The sequence below is a fragment of the Pelobates fuscus genome, chromosome 5, assembly GCF_036172605.1.
Source record: "Pelobates fuscus isolate aPelFus1 chromosome 5, aPelFus1.pri, whole genome shotgun sequence".
Lineage (NCBI taxonomy): Eukaryota > Metazoa > Chordata > Amphibia > Anura > Pelobatidae > Pelobates > Pelobates fuscus.
In genome coordinates this window covers 268,516,284-268,536,939 of record NC_086321.1, presented here as the reverse complement: position 1 = coordinate 268,536,939, position 20,656 = coordinate 268,516,284, and the positions used below count along the sequence as shown (strand labels likewise).

At 36.8% G+C, this 20,656-nt stretch overlaps 1 protein-coding gene across 1 annotated transcript in view; it reads right to left on the bottom strand.

Moving 5' to 3' along the window:
• The window catches only part of LOC134612809 (stimulated by retinoic acid gene 6 protein-like), a 218,338-nt gene that overhangs the window by 33,930 nt on the left and 163,752 nt on the right, over positions 1-20,656 (bottom strand). Inside the window, exons 11-15 of the mRNA XM_063457254.1 lie at positions 17,252-17,372; positions 16,021-16,096; positions 14,194-14,275; positions 2,763-2,811; positions 2,563-2,677 (exon numbers count right to left, since the gene is read on the bottom strand). Coding sequence (XP_063313324.1) covers positions 2,563-2,677; positions 2,763-2,811; positions 14,194-14,275; positions 16,021-16,096; positions 17,252-17,372 — 443 coding nt within the window. The remainder of the gene's footprint in view (positions 1-2,562; positions 2,678-2,762; positions 2,812-14,193; positions 14,276-16,020; positions 16,097-17,251; positions 17,373-20,656) is intronic.

Sequence of the window (20,656 nt, the reverse complement as noted above, 5' to 3'; positions counted from 1 at the left end):
TATTTTGCTTTCCCTAAAGTGATTCTCCTACTCCGTTTGGGCATTTCTTTATTATTTTATTCCCCTTTCATCCGAAAAGAGACTAAGTACCGAACATTGACCACCCCACTGGCTCATTAAGTTCAAACAAACCACAGGAACTCAGTGCTCTCTTTGTGTTGTCACACGAAAGCAGAAAGCGGGACTTAGTCATCAAGTGCCTGGAACTCTGAGGCAGCCACTCGACTGCCCGAACAATGGTTAAAACATATGAAAGCCTGCTTCTGTTCGCGGAAAGCCAGGAGAGCGCTGTTCGACAGATTGCTCGACTAGATCTCCTGAACAAACACCACACTACGAGCCAGGGGACCCATTACCCTTTTTGATTCATTCACCTTTTATTTTGTATAAAAACTCTCGAACTAGACCAACCCCATGTGGGAGAATACGTTCCTATGTCCTTTGCAGATTTTTTGACAGCTTTCAAACGCATGTTTGATCAACCGGTAGGGTTGCTTCTGCTGGCAAAGCTTTGCTTAGGGTCCGACAGGGTAACAGATCTGTACCTTTCCCCTTACTCGGCTTGTCTCCTGACTATCCTTTGTGTGCTTAGCCCGGCCACTCTAAGGTCCGGTACAGCGCCTTTTCTGTGTGTGTGTTAGCGTGTTTGGTTCCCTGAATCGTGACAAAGAGCTGCTGAACTGGCCGCACGGAGGTAAAGTGGGGGGGAGCTAATTAAAAGTCGGGGGCGGAGCCAAACTAGCAGCGGGGGCAGTGCTTAATATGGCCCTTACCCGCTGCTGTTAGGAGGTGCAGCAAGATGGAATCCATGCTTCCCCACAGGCTTCAGGGAATCCAGTCCTCCTCCAGCCCACTGTCTGTAAGTAAGAGTGTGTGTGACTGTGTGTCTGTGTGTGTATGACTGTGTATGTGTGTGTGTGTGTGTGACTGTGTGTCTGTGTGTAACTGTATGCCTGTAACTGTGTGTGTGACTGTGTGTGTGTGTGTGACTGTGTGTCTGTGTGTGTGTGAGACTGCCTGTGTGTGTGTGTGTGTGTGTGTGTAACTATGTGTGTGTGTGTATGTGTGTGTGTCTGTGAGACTGTCTGTGTGTAACTGTATGCCTGTAACTATATGTGTGTGTGTGTGTGTGTGTGTGTGTGTGTGTGTGTGTGTGTGAGACCGTCTGTGTGTAACTGTATGCCTGTAACTGTGTATGTGTGTGTGTATGTGTGTGTGTGAAACTGTCTGTGTGTAACTGTGTGTGTGTGTATGTGTGTATGTGTGTATGTGTGTGTGTGTGAGACCGTCTGTGTGTAACTGCATGACTGTAACTGTGTGTGTATGTGTGTATGTGTGTGTATGTGTGTGTGAGACTGTCTGTGTGTAAATGTATGCCTGTGTATGTGTGTATGTGTGTGTATGAGACTGTCTGTGTGTAACTGTGTGTGTATGTGTATGTGTGAGACTGTCTGTGTGTAACTGTCTGCCTGTAACTGTGTGTGTGTGTGTGTGTGTGTGTGTGTGTATGTCTGTGTGAGACTGTCTGCCTGTGACTGTGTTCATGACTGTCTGTGACTGCATGTGTGACTGTGTGCGTGTGACTGTCTGCCTGTAACTGTGTGTGACTGTCTGCCTGTAACTGAGTGTGTGACTGTCTGTAACTGAGTGTGTGACTGTCTGCTTGTAAATGTGTGTGTGGTGCTGCAGGGATTTTGAAGAAGGGGGCAGGGGTTTTGTATTGGGACAAAAGTCTTTATAAGGGGGGATAAGCAGGGGATTTGTGGAAAGGGATTGCGGGGGTTTTGTAGACGGGGCAGTACAAGATTTGTAGAAGGGGGCAGGGCAGGGGTTTTGTAGGAGGGGGCGGGGCAGGACAAGGGTTTTGTAGGAGGGGTTGACAGCGGTTTTGCAAAGTTTACAAATTGTATTTTTTATAATTGTATTTTTATAATTTTATTTTTTTTGGGGGGGGGGGGGGCGAGGGGGTGTCAAGCACAGGATCCACCCTGGGTGCCAAATGCTCTAGGTACGCCCCTGTTTCTACCTGTTTCTAGTTTCTCTGACTGTCTGCAGCTCACTCAGTCCTCTTAGGGGCTGAGCTATATACATACATTTGATAAGGAAATCTTTCTGGCAGCTTTCTGAGTGGGTGTGGCTAAGAAGGCCGTCTTATGGTGCAGAATACTGTTAAAATGTATTTTTTTGTACAACTACAAAGATTTGAGCATTAAAGTTGTATTGGTGCGTAAAGTGTTTTAAGTAAGTTAGATCCTGGAGTCATTTGTAGTGTTCCAATTTTATTTTTCGAGTATAGATGTTTTTTTTTTTTCTGTACTAATCCATGCATGCATTGTACTATTGCAACTAAACATTTGATTAAAATTCAGTAAAGCTTATATATATAAAAATGAAATGATTTTCAATTGTGTCACAAACAGGGAAAATCCTTCTTGATATAAAAATGTCAATTAGATATTTCCATGGATCAACATGTTCTTACCAAACAGAATAATTATTATATTGTTAATGCAAGCAAAAACAAAAGTACACAATGTAATTTAGACAACTTAATATATTTACCAAGTAATTAGAATGTACTTCAGGATATCCCAAAAAAGACCATACTGTATTAAATAAACAATCACTACAAAACCGATTCCAACAAGTACTAGCATGAGATGAATTATTGTGTAACCTGTAAAAATAAAAAGGGGAAATATAAATTACTTAAATAACAATAATCATAATAAATATCAATTTTGTATCAAAATTAGATTTACCCCATAAAATATAAGCAACTTGCCAGCTGGAATATCTTGTTATTGCAAGCTGCGTATGCAAAAGAGACAAGATTAAAAAAAAAAAACAAAAAAAAAAACATATAACACATACAGTACATTTACTACACCAGTTTAAAACATATTCCCTACAAGTATTTTAATGGGGAAAGGGATAGGAACTAAATATATCAGAAAAGTTGTGGCACATATTTTATATAGCATAATACTATATTAGTCCTTTTCCTTTAATAATTATATATTTTTTTTCGTTTTCTTTATACATTTGTTTTGTTTTTTGGTCTATACTATTGATAGTCTTAGAATTTACTACATTTTGGTTTATTTGTTGATTCTCTAAAAGCAAGATTTTAAACAAATGTATTAAATGTTATGTTTTAAATAACTGACACAAGTAAGCAAATACCTTTCTATTCAATACACCCTACAAGTACTATTTGATAATAAAAATATAACCAATGAAAAACATATTGGACCAACTGAGTTTAAAACCGAAGCCTAGATTTACTATTTTTAGATAAGCATTTCAAATGATTCAATATTTTTGTATAAACTTTTAAGTTTAATATTTTGAAAACTATTTATTCATTTATTTATAAATTCTTTATTTACCCGACCATATGAAGAAAAGCAAAAAGTAACATGTGGCGTTACCACCTTGCAACAAGATATCAGGTTACATCAGCGGTTCCCAAACTGTGTGCCGTTGCGACAGGCACATGGGGCGCCGCAAAATGTTTCCCTGGTGCTATGATTATAGCACCAGAAAACATTTCTGCTGAACAGGAGCCTAGTTAAGAATGCGACTGGGCTCCTGTAGTGTCGGCAGGCTGGGAGGAAGTGGCAGGCTTTCACTTCCTCCCAGCTTTGTGCAGGAAGACAGCATGGGAGGGAGAGGAGGCAGCTACAGAGGCAGCATTGGAGGAGAGAAACACAAAAAAAATGCTCCAGACCCCTCACACCCACCAGCTTGCAGCATGATTAGGACTCCAATCAAGCCACCCTCCTTGACACACAATGTAAGCTAAGAGGAGGGTGGCTGCAGATATAAAATATATCACCTGTATGTGTTTACGTCAGATTACGTCAGATTACGTCAGAGTGTGCATTTGTGTGTGTATATGTCGGTGTATGCATGTGTTAAAGTGTGTATGTGTCAGTGTGTATATCTATGTGTGTGCATGTGTCAGTGCCTATATGAATTTGTGTGTATGTTTTGGTGTATTTATATGTGTCTGTGTGTTAATGTGCATGTAATTCTGCGTAAGTATGTATGTATATATGTGGTAGTGTATGTGCATACATCCAAGCAGTGAAACACCAGCACAACATACAAATACACAAATACATGATATACAAACTCTTCCCTTCACTCAAACACAAATACTTCACACAAATGTACATCCACATTTAAAAATGAACATTACATTCAAACACACCCCTGCAATAAAACACAAACATTACATACAAATACATCTCTGTATTAAAACAATAAAATTATATACGAGCACCTTTTCAAGCACCATCACTATACATTACACAATAGCACCAGTATATGCCGCAGCTATACAACCTAGAATTTTTTTTGACTTGGGGTCACCTTGGAAAAATTTTGAAATATTAAGGATGCCTTGAACCTAAAAAGTTTGGGAACCACTGGGTTATACATAGACAGATGCACAACAACTGGTATTAGTTTAGTTAAATAAAATAAGTATATTCTTGCGTTCAACCATAGAGTATATGAAAAACAAACAAAAACAAAATAAACTGACAGCATTATTCTGCGAATAACTGAACCCCTTAACCCCTTAACGACGAGTGACGGACGAGGTCCGTCACTCAGGGGAATGCGTTAATGACGAGTGACGGACCTCGTCCGTCACCCGTTAAAATTAACCCCAGATCGCCGCAATCGCACCGGATCGGGCTGTCAGAGTACATGTGCCCGCTCTGACAGCATGCCAGAGCGGGCACATGTGCTGTGTATACTCACCTCCGCCTCCCTGCACTTCCTGGTTCTGTGTGAAGTGCAGGGAGACGGATCTTCAGTGATCCTGCCCCCTGGTGGAAAGAAAATATAGTAAAATTAAAATCCCACCCCCCTTTACCCCCCCTTTACCCATTTTAATAAAAAATGAACCCCTTCCCTGCCAATTGATCACTGACTACAGTGATCAATTGGCAGGGATTACATTTTACTAAGATCTGATTTTTTTTTTAACCCCTGAGGGTTAATTCTTTTTTTTTTTTTAACCCTCAGGGGTTCAATTTATTTTATTAATTAATTTAAATATTTTAAAATTATAAATTTAGCTAGCTGGGGAGGGTGGAAGTTAGTGGGGAATTGGGGGATTTAGTATTACGCTAACTAGGGGCTAACGTTAAAAAAAGTTTAAAAATACGCTTTAAAAAGTTAAAAAATTAAGTTAAAAAAAAAGTTTTAATAACATTTAAGTAAAAAATTTAAAAAAATAAACCCTTTACCCAGTCCAAATAAAAATTAACCCCTTCCCTGCCAGTCGATCACTGCCTACAGTGATCAAAATACAGATCACAGTATTATACTGTTCTAATTATTTTTTTAACCCCTGACGATTAACTTTTATTTATTTTTTAACCCTCAGGGGTTAAATTTATTTAATTAACTAATTTAAATATTGTATAATTAAATATTTTGCTAGCTGGGGTGGGTGGGAGTTATGGGAAAATGGGGAATTTACTGTTAGTGCTGCTTACTGCTAGTTAGGGGTTAACGTAAAAAAAAAAGCTTAGAAAAATGTTAAATCTGTAAAAAAAAGTTTTACGAAAGTTTAGGAAACTTTAAAAAAATGAATAATCAAAACAAAAGTTTAAAAAATAGTTTTAAAAAGTAAAAAAAGTTTTAAAAAGTAAAAAAATACATTTAATAACGCTCATTACCACTACACCTGGTACAAGCTAGCGGAAAAATAATCCCACGCTAAGGTTCAAAATATGCCTTTTGAAATACCCTGGGATGTCTTCTTTAAGAAATGGTATGGCTTTATGGGGTATTTGGTTTATATAGCCTGGTAAAATACTCTAAAATGGGACATGGGCACAGCGTAAAAATTTAAAGTTTGAAAAAAAATGGAATGGCTGTGTCCCTTATGTGCCCCTCCGATGTCCACATATACCTGGCAAAGGTACATACGGGGGTATTTTTGTACTCAGCAGACATAGCTGAGCAACATATGAAGTATTATACAGTGGTAGTACACATAAGGTTTGCAAAATATACTGTGCAAACTCACTTTGTGTGTCAAAAAGGCAGAAAAAACGCTTATTACCACTACACCTGGTACAAGCTAGCGGAAAAATGATCCCACGCTAAGGTTCAAAATATGCCTTTTGAAATACCCTGGGATGTCTTCTTTAAGAAATGGTATGGCTTTATGGGGTATTTGGATTATATAGCCTGGTAAAATACTCTAAAATGGGACATGGGCACAGCGTAAAAATTCAAAATTTGAAAAAAAATGGAATGGCTCTGTCCCAAATGCGCCCCTCCGATGTCCACATATACCTGGCAAAGGTACATACGGGGGTATTTTTGTACTCAGCAGACATAGCTGAGCAACATATGAAGTATTATACAGTGGTAGTACACATAAGGTTTGCAAAATATACTGTGCAAACTCACTTTGTGTGTCAAAAAGGCAGAAAAAAGGCTTATTACCACTACACCTGGTACAAGCTAGCGGAAAAATGATCCCACGCTAAGGTTCAAAATATGCCTTTTGAAATACCCTGGGGTGTCTACTTTAAGAAATGGTAGGCCTTTGTGGGGTAGTTTGAATTTAAAACCTGCAAAGATGCTTGGAAATTGCACATAGGCCCGGCGTCAAAATTCAAAGTTCGGTCAAAACTGATATGGCTTGGTCTCCTATATGGCACTGTAGCTTCACAAAATAGTGCCATAGACATACAATGGGGGTGTCCTTTTACTCAGAAGACTTAGCTGAGCATAATTTGGGGGGTTTGAACTTAGTGGCACACATGAAATATACAAAATGCCCAGCAAAAATGCAATCCGTATGTAAAAAATGCACAAAATTATTTTTTACCACATACTTTGGCATGTAATGGTAAAAAAATGGGGGCATGTTAAGGCACAATATGCACCCTATGAGATACCCTGGAGTGTCTTCTTTTACAAATGGTAGGCCTTTGTGGGGTGTTTTGAACAGTAAAACTGTTATAATACCCCAAATGGAAGCATAGGCTCATTAAATCCGTCTCTCAAAATTCTACTGTGAATACTGAAAAGGACAGGTCTCCTGTATGGCACTGTAGCTTCACGAAATAGTGCCATAGACATACAATGGGGGTGTCCTTTTACTCAGAAGACTTAGCTGAGCATAATTTGGGGGGTTTGAACTTAGTGGCACACATGAAATATACAAAATGCCCAGCAAAAATGCAATCCGTATGTAAAATATGCACAAAATTATTTTTTACCACATACTTTGGCATGTAATGGTAAAAAAATGGGGGCATGTTAAGGCACAATATGCACCTTACGAGATACCCTGGAGTGTCTACTTTTACAAATGGTAGGCCTTTGTGGGGTTTTTTTGAACAGTCAAACTACTATAATACCCCAAATGGAAGCATAGGCTCATTAAATCCGTCTCTCAAAATTCTACTGTGAATACTGAAAAGGACAGGTCTCCTATATGGCACTGTAGCTTCACGAAATAGTGCCAAAGACATACAATGGGGGTACCGTTGTACTCAGCAGAAGTAACTGAACACATAATAAAACTTTGTACAGGAATAGCACACACCAAATTTACAAAATACACATGAGAAGTTCTTTGTTATAAGTTTGTGTGCGAAAACCCCCCAAAAACACAATTTTACTCCAATATTTAGCAGAGGTTGGCGGTAAAATGGCTACGTAGAAAGTGTCAAAACAACCTTAGGTAAATAGCCTGTGGTGTCTACTTTATATAAATATATACTTTTGTGTGGCAATTTTGTTTTCTTTTATGGCTATTAGGCTTACAAGACAAACATACCAAATTCTAAAATCGCTCCACATAAAAAGTTTATTTTACTCCTTGTGCTTTGTGACCTGTAACTACCAAAAAAAACTGAAAATCCCAGACACATTATATATTCTGTAATTCAGAACAACTAAATGAATTTATTTTTAATTACTTTCCTTAACCTGCACTAATTATGTACACATTATTATTGCAAAAACTGTAAAAAAAACACACAAAAATTCATTTTTTTGCATATTTCTGTATTTTTTTTATAATAAATAAGCATTTATATATACATGTGTTACATCAAATTAAAGCCCTTTCTGTCCTTTAAAAAACGGTATATAATATGTGTCGGTGCAATAAATTAGTAAAATGCAAATTGCAGTTGAACGCAAATAGCAAAAAATGCAAAAAATGCCGTTGTCATTAAGTGAAAGACAAGCTTCTGAAGCTCTGTCCTTAAGGGGTTAAGGACTGAGACAAATGTACAAGTTGTGAACAAAACAAAATGTAAACAAAACACAGAATTTTACTATATGTCTGTTAAACAATAATTTACCTCTTTTATACTTAGTGCACCCACACTTATTATATATCATTTGTTCAGGGGAAACAGAGATTTAATTTCATATCAAACATTCATATATGGAACTCCATTGTGTATGAATAAAATCTAAAAAACTTTCAAAAATTAAGAAATTTTGTTATTTTTCAATTTCTGCATGGCAATTTAACTGTTAATGTCAATTTACTGTTCGGTTTTACAGCAATAAAACATACATATTTGTATTCATAAATGTCTCATGAGTAAAACAGTAACCCCCATTTATAGGTTTTATGGGGTTTGGGAAAGTTACAGGGTCAAATATACGGCTTGTCCATAATTTTTTTTTTTCTACATAGAAATTTGACAGATTGGTTTAGGCTGCCTTTGAGACCGTATGGCATCCCAGAAATTAAAAAAAAAGTCAAGGGGTCAAAAATATTAGATGCCCTTTATGGGCCTATGTGGCTTTTCAGAGAGTATGAGAGCCTGGGTAATAACATTTCCACCGTTATGGCATACCATTTTCAAAAGTAGGCAACCCAGAGTATAACAAATGGCATAATTTGAGATGTTTGGTCTAGCCATTTTAACAGAAATATAGGGGCCCATGTAGCAATTTCTACTTTTATTTTGTCTTTTTAATCAGATAAATAGCATTTTCACTGGAAATGTCATAATCCTGATATTAGTTAGTGCAATAGAGACTTGGTATTTTGATTTAACACTGTCTTCTTAATATAACAGTACCCACATGTACCATGTTTCTAGTTTTTTATTATATCACAGGAATAGAACAGTACCCCTGCATTCACTTTGATCTGAAGGCAGAGAGAGGCAGAGAGATCTTTGATCTCACATAGAGAGTTACTGTGTGAAAAGTTTGAGAAGTTAAAAAAAATAAAAACAATAGCAATTTTTTTAACCCTTTCAGTGCTAATCGCAGCATTAACCCTGTGATTAGTTTTTTATTGGGAAGTCACATTTCAAGTACTACAAATGTAGTTTTTTAATACAAATACAAATACATTTAATACAAATGTATTCTGAGTTGTTTGGTGTAGCCACTTTAGAATGGCTAGCGTAAACAGGGACAGGCCAAGGTCAGGGGAATCCAGAAGTCAGAGTAGTCAGTAAAACAAACCAATGGGTCGGTACATGCAGCTAACAAAGCGTAGTCAGGACAAGCCGAGGTCAGAAATCCAAGGAAATCAAGCAAACTGTCAAAGTCCCATGCAGAGTGATTCACAAGTTCAGCTCTGTATGGTAGACTTTGAAACAGTCTGCTATGCAGAGAGCAGGTAGAGATGGGCAGGATGGGCAATAATAACTGGAGTCTTTTCGGAATCCTTTCTTGTAGCAAACACGGGACTTTCTTTGGGGAGCTTTTTTACTGGGGATAGGTGTGATATGGGAAAGGAAGTGTTTGCCACTAAGTCTTTGGAGATCTCCTGATTCCAAAGTGTGATTGGGGGGGCTTGGTAAATAACATATGGGACAAAAGGCTTAGCGTGAATTCTAGGAAAGGGCAGGGCTTACCTATGACATTTTTTTTTTATAGAGGACATAGGCATTGAAAATTGCAATATGGCTCATGTAGATTGCACTTTTCTTGTACCAGGTCCTAGTATTTCATTTCACCAGATAGGGCTGTATGCATTGGTCAGCCAAGTCTACTCCCCCCCATAAACTTGCTGTAGTCTACAATGCACTGTGGCTTTTCCAGATGTTCAGTGCTACATCTCACAGACACTGGCACTGTACTTTTGTCATGCATCATAGACAGCATGTATACATCCTTCCTATCTCTGAAGCGAAGGGCAAGCAACTCATCCTGGCGAAGAGCTGAAGAGGAACCTCTACTGCTTCTGCCTCTTGCCAGGGCTTGAGGGAAACCCCTGCAATTCTTCCTCACTGTGCCACAGGCTAGGGTTTCAAAGCAATATACATTTTTAAATAATAGTATACTGGTATATTAATTGTCAACCCATAGCCTATATCCCTTATTTAACAAGGGAAGGATTAGATCCCAAAACCATCTTGCCACTTGTACCCATAGAACCAGGGCATCCTGGTGGGTCAAGATGGCTATCCTTCCCCTGGTAAATGTGAAACCCCCATGTGTAACCAGTACAGGATTCGCATAATTTATAAAATTTAACGCCATATCGGGACCGCTTAGATGGAATATACTGCTTAAATAGCAGTCGACCTTTAAATTTCAAAAGGGACTCGTCAATTGAAATATCTTTATTGGGGACATAATTTTCAGAAAATTTGTCTGACAGGAGTTGGATAAAGGGCCGAATTTTATAGAGCGTTTCAAACAGTGGGTCGTTTCTTGGGGGAGTTATCATTAAAATGAAGGAATCGCAGCAGTTCCAGGTAGCGATCCCTCTGCATAGCCTCAGGAAAAAGAGGGGTAGCCAGGATGCGTTGCTTGTTCCTGTCATGGTACCTGCCACTCACACCTCCTTCTGCTCCAGCAATTTTGGCACTTTGGACTCAGGACGTTCTGGGGGCGTTGATATCAATTAAAGAGACAGGGTATAAAAGGTACTCACTTACTGTGAGTCATTGCCCTGTCGTGGTTTCAGCTTGCCTGTTCCTTCAGTGCGTTTATATTCTCTTAGTGTTCTACGGTTTTGACTTGGCTTGTTTCTTGACTTTGTTTCCCTCTCCTATCCTTATACTCGGCCCGGCTTACGCTTACCTGTCTTCTCGTTCCCTCGACCTCGGCTTGTCCCTGACCATTCCTTGTTTGCTTGACGTTAGTCCGGCCACTCTAAGGTCCGGTATACGTCTTTATAGTTTTAGTACACTGCATGTTGGATACCTGTCTTGATCCTGACAGTTCCAGCAGGACCTGATACTGGGCTTTTAAACTATACCCATCATCAGGGTTAAAGCCCAAAACGCTTCATCTCTCCGACATCCGTGGGTCTCCACATATTCCTGCGACTATGATGGGACCCTGAATGTGCAGAGAGATACTGCATGGCAAACAAATTTGTTTGCTGAGCCATGAACTCAAATACATCGTCCTACATAAAGAGCTCAGAAAATGAATTGGCTCGCAGTCGTCCACTGTTACAGTGATGCCAGGTGTAACAGTGAATGGCGGTATTTCTGGGGCCATCATGTTTGGAGGCACCCAGTCTCCGTCTGGCATTTGGCATTCTGAGCATCCTCTGGGGCACCATCACATGAGGTCTCACTCAGAGGTTCAATGTCAGAGGCAGTGATAGTGTCACTGTCTTGCAGAGTGTCACTATCACTGCTTGCCAGAATGGCATACGCCTCCTCGACTGAGTAGCGCCATGCTAGGGGGACAAATTAATTAAGTCATATACTAAGGGGGTAATTAATTATCTACCTGCCTAACACCCACTACCCACCCTCAAAAAGTAAAATAAATGTACTGATCACAGTATAGGCAGCTGCGATCAGTACTGAAAGGGTTATTTTTATTTTTTGATATGAAAAATAACCCTAAAAAAAAGGTCAGTCTGATCAGAGAGCCCTCTGATAACAGTGATCACGGATACAGTACTGTACAGCAGATATACTGTACAGTACAGTGATCACGGCAGTGGGGAAAGGGTTAAGGGAGATTTGGGTTGCTGTGACTGACACAAAGGGTAAAAAAAATGACAAATATTTTTTTTGACCCCCTCAAAAAAATTTAATATAGTACAAAAGTACTAAATGCCCTAATCAGGCTGATGACAGTAATATACTGTGATCAGCACTGAAAGGGTGAAATAAAATAATTTTTTTTAAACACTTTTAAAAAGTTTTAAAACTTTCTTTCACAGGAGCTGCAAAACCAATGATCTCTCTGCCCCTCTCCTTACCTCACTTTGATCTGAGTGAGGGGCAGAGTGTCAGTCAGTGATTTCAGATCATTGGCTTAAACATAGTAACAGTGATCACATTGACTGGCTATCACTGTGATCACATGCTGCAGATTGCGATAATTGGCCACAGGGGGACTGCCTGGGTGGTACAGGCATGCCCCCCACCACGATCTGCAGGGGGATGAAGGCTGCAGTTACATGTGTCAGCCAATAGGCTGACACATAGTAACACTGATCGCAGTGACACCTTACTGCAGATTGACATTGCATATTGTGCCTAATTTGTTGTCTATTACAATTCCCAAATCCTTCTCGTGTTTTGATATCCCTAATTCACTGTCATTTAGGGTGTAAGTTGCTTGTGCATTCTTGACCCCGAAGTGCATATCTTTGCATTTCATCTGCCATTTTAGTGCCCAGTCCCCCAAATCCCTCTGCAGCAAAGCAATATTCTGCTCACATTTTATTACTTTACAAAGTTTTGTGTCATCTGCAAACACTAAAACATGGCTTTCAATGCCTATTTCAAGATCATTTATAAATATGTTAGATAGAAGCGGTCCCAAAACAGAACCCTTAGGGGCACCACTTATCACTTTTGTCCAGCTTGAATATTTACCATTAATGACAACTCGTTGAACTCTATCCTTAAGCCAATGTTCTACCCAAGAACAAGAATATTCATCTAGACCAATTATTTTAGTTTGAAGACTAACCTGTTGTGAGGAACTGTATCAAATGCCGTGGCAATATGCAAGTAGATCACATTCACTGCAACATCCTGATCTATACTTCTACATACTTCTTTGTGGAATGCAATTAGGTTAGTTTGACATGACCTATGTTTCATAAAACCATGCTGATTATTGCTAATAACTAAGTTCTTCCCAATTATTTCCTGAATATTATCCCTTAATAGCCCTTCAAATATTTTTGTAGTCACAAGTTAAGCTCACAGGTCTATAATTTCCAGGCAAGGATTTTAAACCCTTTTTAAATTTAGGAACAACGTCTGCCTTCCTCTAATCCTCCAGTACAATACCTGAAACAAAAGAATCTTGAAAGTTTTGATATATTATTTATATGTAATATATTTTTTGATATTTTAAAGTTTACTCAAAATAATTAACTTATTTCAAAAGAATATTCAACAATATTAAATTGATGCCTTAGGCCTTGATTTAATATTGACCTTAATTTAATATTGTTGAATATATTTCCCAAATGATTTCAGATTTTTGGATAAGCTTTAAAAATCATTTTCGTATGAAAATATAAAAAAAAACAACATACCGGTATATAGTAAAATATGGCCTCAATTTAATATTGTTCGAAATGCTTTCCAGATAATTTAATCATTTTTGCACAAACTTTTAAAATTATTTTCAGAGCATATTAAAATTTTAGAAAATATATCATATATAAAAAACATCTAAATATTACAAAATTAGGTTATTTTTCAGACTGTTAGAAAAAGATTTGATATTATTTATCTACAAAAAATCCCTTATACTTTAATGGTGGCTTCTAGATATAAATAATTGTAAAGTTTTCTAACAGTATTGAACCATTTGGAAAGCTTATTAAATCATGGCATATGTGCATGTCTGAGAGATTTACCTAAAATAATCTTCCTTTAGGCATAGGTGTCTTATGCTAGTCACAGAGACAGGTTTTATGTGTAGATATTCAATTGGCCTGTATTTGCAAGAATGTCATTGCCATTAAATACCTACCTTCATCTCTAAAAGCTAATGTTTTAGAATTTGCTCTTAATTGTTAGCAACACTGTTGTTTCTACACATTTCATGGCATTAATGTCCTTCCTCTCTCTACTTATCTTACATTTTTCATTCATTTTTTTCCCTCTTTTTCTTCTTGTTATGAATACAAACTTATCATGCATTACTCTAGGTGGCGATATTTTGAGGCAGACCTTGCAGCACAGTAGCGATAGAAAACATATACCAGAAGAAAACAGATGAACTTACAATACATTGAGCAGATATAGGCTTATGAAACTTCACAGGGAGAAACTTTTTTTTTCCTGCCCAAAGCCTCTTTAGTTGCTTCCTAGTTTAAAAAGAGGTAAATGTTAAGAAGAGAACTATAAATCTTAATCTCTAGTGGGCTGTTTAACGCAGATAGTTTATTACACTGACTTATTTGATAATTTGTATGATCTTTTATCACCATATATTTACATATGTAGATTGAGAAGGGATTACGATATCGAATAAGGAATTGTATAAAAAGTAAATTCAAAACACTTATCACCACAGGCACATATGAACCATGATCAGAACAGGGTTCCTCTCATGTAATGCTTACTAATTTTTATGTAAAGTTACATATTTTAAATGGACCCTCTCTTGATAAATTAATTATGAGAAATGAGCAATATAGTTTGGTCTCCCCAAATGATTTTTTAAAATGATTATTGGAAAGTGGGGCTGATTAAAGGAACATTATAGTCACCAGAACAACTACAGTTTAATGTAGTTGTGCTGGTGAGAATTGCATGTCACTGTTGTTTTTGCTGTAAACACTGCCCTTTCAGAGAAAAGGCAGCGTTTACATTGCTCCCTAGGGACATCTCCAGTGGCAGTCACTCAGACGGCCAATAGAGGTGCTTGCACAACATGCAGCAATGACATTCAGTATCTCCACCCTCTGCATGGAGACACTAAACTTTCCCCATAGAGAATCACTGAGTCAATGAGGAGATTATGATTAGCACAACATGGCGTTTTGCCGCACGTGCACATTATCTTCCCAATGCATTCCTATAGGAAAGCATTGGATTGGTTGAGATTATCAGTTTTGATGTTCTCAGCCAAGGGAGTGGAACATGGGTGTAGCCAGCACCGGTGGAGATGCGTGGCGCTGCAATAAAGGTACATTTTCATTCTTTTTAAGGGGGAAAAGGGGAGACATGGGACCTAAAATGTTTTTTTAACACTATAGAGTCAGGTATACACATTTGTATTCTTGACCCTATTGTGTTCCTTTAAGGAAATCCAAGCTCTAATAAAAATACATATACATTATTGGACATTTTAAATTGTTTAACAAAAGGCTAATTGTTTAATAAAGGCTAATTGATCACTGAAAGGTTGACCTTTCAGTTTTAAAAATAATCCTAATCAAAGTATTTCCCAGTAGTGTCTGGTTGTCTTTATATATTTTTGAAATATCAATGAATGCAGCAGATTTACTCAGAGCTAGGTGTTAAGTGGCTCAGATTAATATGAGTTGTTGGCACATTACTAGTTGTTTGTAACTATTGTTACTGTGATAATGTTTTTTTTTTGTATCACAGGTATATCTGTATTGGAATCTTTTTTTGGATACAAGTATAATTGTTACTCTACAGCCGTACACTATTATATAGTGCAGCACTATTTTTTGTTTGTGTTTATTTCATTTCTCACATTGGGGAGGGGAAGTGTGATAAAATGCATACAAATTTTATTTGTAAAGAAAAGCAAATGCAAATTGAATAAAGTGCAATGTAGTATACATGTGGAAATAAAGTGTATACAAATTAAAATGTCCGATGTTACAATTACAAGTGCATACAATTTAAAATGTCCAATATTGTATATATATTCATATTTTCTATTATGCAGCTCTACCGATGCTACTTATTTAGGTGATAATTATTCATATAAATATGTTGACATAAATAAATGCATTATTACTATTATTCTTATTAGCTCCTCTGTTTGAAATATTAGTTTTGCTGTTGCATACCATTTTCTCTTGCATGCCATTAATCCAATTACTTCTAAAATACACATACAAATGTAACTTACCTGTAGCAGGCTAATATATGAAAAACATAGGTGACAGATATCAAACATGAAATGGCTGTTGTGGAATACCAAACACCTGAATAAACAAAAAACAACAGAATACACGTTCTGATCAAAACAAAGTAATAACACCTGGAATTTGACTATATGTCTGTTCAACCATAATTTACCTTTTTTATATTAAGTGCACCCAGACTTATTATATATCATTTTGATCAGGAGCAACACTGCTTTCATTTCACATTCAATATTTATATTTGAATAAAATCTAAAAAGGTGCTTTATGCGTTGTATGACTATATACTGCAACTAAACCCCCATTATTTTTGCCTAGATTGTGTGTATAAAAAAACAAACAAAAAAAAAACTAATAAGATCTGTGAGCGTTGACGTTGCTATTTAGTGGACAAGTGTGCTGGATCTTGTATATTGTATAACTTTGCCCCAGCAGCACCCCATTTACACATGTCCATGTGAGTGCAGGCTCCTGGGTTTATATAGATATAGTGTATGCGTGCGTGTGTGTGTTTCCCAGTCACAAATTCATAAATATCTACAAAATTCAGGTAGGTTCTTTATTTGACGCATTCCAGCAAGTCAACATTTCAGTCCCTCTAGGGAACTTTCATCAGGAAATCACAAGTAAAGTATTGCACTGATACAAGCTTTATATAGGACAAATAAAGCTCTTAACTCACCCCTTAAGCAGCATCTCAATCAGCTGTGTGTCCGGTGTGTCCCGGGCAACCCGGAAGTCCCGCCCTGTCAACAGTGAGTGTCTCATCCAATGAACCTATGGAGCATCGTTGCAAAACTATGGGAAGCAAAGATGCCAATAGGCTATTGGTTCCCCCTCATGTATGGATGCCCTAGAGAGACAAGTTCCTTTATATCTGCTGCCTTTTTGGCGCAATGTTGGGCCATCGTTGGTATGATTTCTAAAGCGGTTTGTGCTCTTGGACGCAGTACATGCTGCTTTAGGGAGCCTTTCTAGGCGGAGCTCTTTCAACCTGCGACTTGGGTTTCGGCCATGCCCCCATAAGATTTTAATTTAAACTAACTGCTCCCATATATATAATTTATTGCATTTAAGAATATGGATTCCTGTTTAAAGTGAATAAAATGAATACGGTGTACTGAAACTGATAAATATTGCCACATGAAATTAATTTAATCACACAATATTCTGCAAAGGTTTTCATTTTAGTAGTATAAACAGTTTAATATGTACCTTCAATTTTATTAATGATATCATCGATAGATATTTCCATAGCACCTGCCACTAAGAATTGTTCTAAATATTTTAGTAATTGTAGAAACAATTTAAAGACGTTGTATTCTGCAAAAACAAACTGGAAGACAAAGTAGATGTAATCAGTTACATAAAACAACAAACAGTACAATTTATACATACAATATTATTTAATTCTATTTCTATGGACGATATAGTAATATTAGTGATTATAGAATTATAATGCAGAAGAGCTTCATAAATCTGACCACAACTCAAATTCAACTTCAATACTACATTTATTTTCTTTAAAATAACATTAAATCAATATCAAAGAAGTAGACAACCCAGGATATTCAAACTGGGGTATGTCCAGTCTTTTTAGTAGCCACTTAGCAACATACACTGGCCAAAGTTAGCATTCACGTTAGTTTTTTTGCATTTTTCACACACAAACTACACTTCCAGTGAGTATATCATTGTCATGATAATTTTGACTGTTTCGAAACAATAAAAATTGTGTTCAGCGAAGTCTCCTGAGTACAACAGTACCCACTGCACAGGTTTTATGGTGTTTTGGAAAGGTTTTTACAAGGTTAAATATAGGGCTTGCAAATTATACTCTCTTGACTTTCAGTCAGGGTGGTCAGGCAGGTCCCTCAAATTGTAATGAATGAAATCACATAATTATGTAAAAAGATTACATACATTTACACAGAGAATTTACAGTTGTAATCAAAATGATTCAACCTCCAAAATAAAATCAGGTTTATTCAAAATGTCCTGCTGTTTGCAATGGACAAATCAAACAAAAGCAATAGAAATAGCTCAACACAACAAATGCTTTAAGTGGTTTCCAAAAATTCAATTAAAAATGCAACTTATAAAGACTTCTCCAGTCTTAAAAGTATTCAACATCCTGAATATAAAACCTCACAACAGCACAAAATATACAAAACAGGTGATGCAACTAATCATTAAGAGAAGAGATCACCACCCTTTACAAACAAGGAACAGGATACAAAAAGATAGAAAAGGCACTGATTGTTCCTAGAAAGTTGTCTCCAATATGCTCAAAATTATATAAACAAGCCACAGAAGTATTGGGATTCTGCTCTGCAGAGCAATTAAGCAAAACTGGAACTTTTCGGCCCAATGGTTCAGTAGAATATCTGGAGGAAGAAGAATGAAAAGAACACTCTAAGCATGGTGGTGGCTCGGTCATACTCTGGTGCAGCTTTTCATTCTCTGGCATGGAAAACCTGCAGCATATGGAAGGCAAGATGGATTTATTGAAATATCATGAAATCCAAGGAGAAAATGTAATGCTGTCTGTGACGAAACTGAAGCGTGGACATCATTGGACCTTCCAACAAGAGTTCTTGCAAATGTTACAGTGGCTATCCCAGTCACCTGAATTGAACACCATAGAAAATCTATGGTGGGATTTGAAGAAGGCGGTTGCAGGACGCAAACCCAAGAATATTACTGAATTGGAGGCCATTGCTCATGAGCAATGGGCTAAGATTCCTCAGGAAGGGTGCTCTACTAAGTACTAAAGATGCTTGCCATGAAGGGGTTGAATAATTTTGAGACTGGAGAAGTCATTATAAGTGGCATTTTTAGTTGACTTTGCAGAAACCACTTGAACTATTTCAATTGCTTTTGTTTGATTAGTTCATTGCAAACAGCTGAAAGTCTGTAAATTTTGACAATAAACCTAATTTTCAATAGGGGTTAAATAACTTTGATTACAACTGTAAATTTCATTCCAAGTGTTTTTTCATATATATAAATAATCAAACTAAGTTGGCACTCACCACCTCAGGGTTATGTTGTATAGTCCTTGGTGCAATCCTGCATTGTATAAATATTAAAAAAACAGAAAGGGTGCACTCAAAGATATTTTTAGTACATTTTAGTGTTTATTCAAACTAAATGCTTCTCAAGTGCACTCTATCTACTTTTTATATATATGATATATGATATTTTCATACATATAAACACATTAACATAATAGAAACAAAGATAAATAACAGAATATTGCAGACCGGTGATTGTTACAAATTTTTTTTCTGATATATAGCTTATGTAGTATTGCACCCAGGCACTATATTTTTGTGTATTTTTTGATTGGGATATATATGCAATTTTATTCTAATATTCTAACTGTGTATATATATATATATATATATATATATATATATATATATAAAAAATGTTCAAAGTCTGGCACTCTACCTTTAAATAGATTCCAATGAAAAAAAGCCTCGGTGCTGCAGAGCGTGGATATGTATGCAGATAGTAGATAGAGCACTCCAGAGGTCTTGTTTAAGATTATTTATTCGGTGTAGAAAAATCAACGTTTCGACCCTCAGGTCTTTATCAGGTCTTGATAAAGACCTGAGGGTCGAAACGTTGAAGACCTGAGGGTCGAAACGTTGATTTTTCTACACCGAATAAATAATCTTAAACAAGACCTCTGGAGTGCTCTATCTACTATCTGCATATATATATATATATATATATATATATATATATATATATATATATATATATATACACATATACAGTTAGAATAAAATTGCAGAAAAAAATTGTAGCGATCACAGGTCTGCAAAATTACGTTATATAGTTTTGTTTCTATTATGTTAATGTGTTTATATGTATGAAAATATCTTTTCAAACATTATATTTATTAAAATGCAGCACAACCCCATCCTTCTGAGTAGTAAATGACCCTCCTCATAAAAGACATGGACAGTGCTTCTTTTAGAGATTCGATATCTGCATGTAGAAACTCATTTCAGAAATTGAACATATGACATGAATAGCACAAATAGTACAAATGTCTCTCTAGCCAGAAATTACAATTAATTACAGGTTTAAGCCATGTTGGATATGAATCAAATAATGTCATTTTCCATTGTGGATTTTGTATAATACTATTTTTGCAATAGAACCATGTCGTGTAAACCCCTTAACTGTGTGTACTATGCTGTCCTGCAAAATGTGGACAGGTTTTACAGCACAGTGTAGGAGTTGTTTTCTCCTGCTCTGTTATGCGACTTTAATCACAGGAGGCTGCTGTAAGCTGTACCAGCAATTAAAAGAGCAAGAAACAACACATTTTAAATAAAAAGCACTGCAGTAAGAAAAGCTAAAATATTTAGCCCTCTTTTAAGAAGTGTTTAAGAGGCTGTATGAGTCATAGCCAGGGGAGGTGTGGCTAGGACTGCATACAACATTATTTAACTCCTAAAGGGCAGAGAACTTAAAAGGAAGACTAAAGAGCCACGATCTGTACACCATAACTTTGATTAAATTGTCTGGTGCTTAGACTGTCTCTATAAATATAAGATCATTAAGAATCCTCTACAAATTATATAGTTCCATTTAACTATG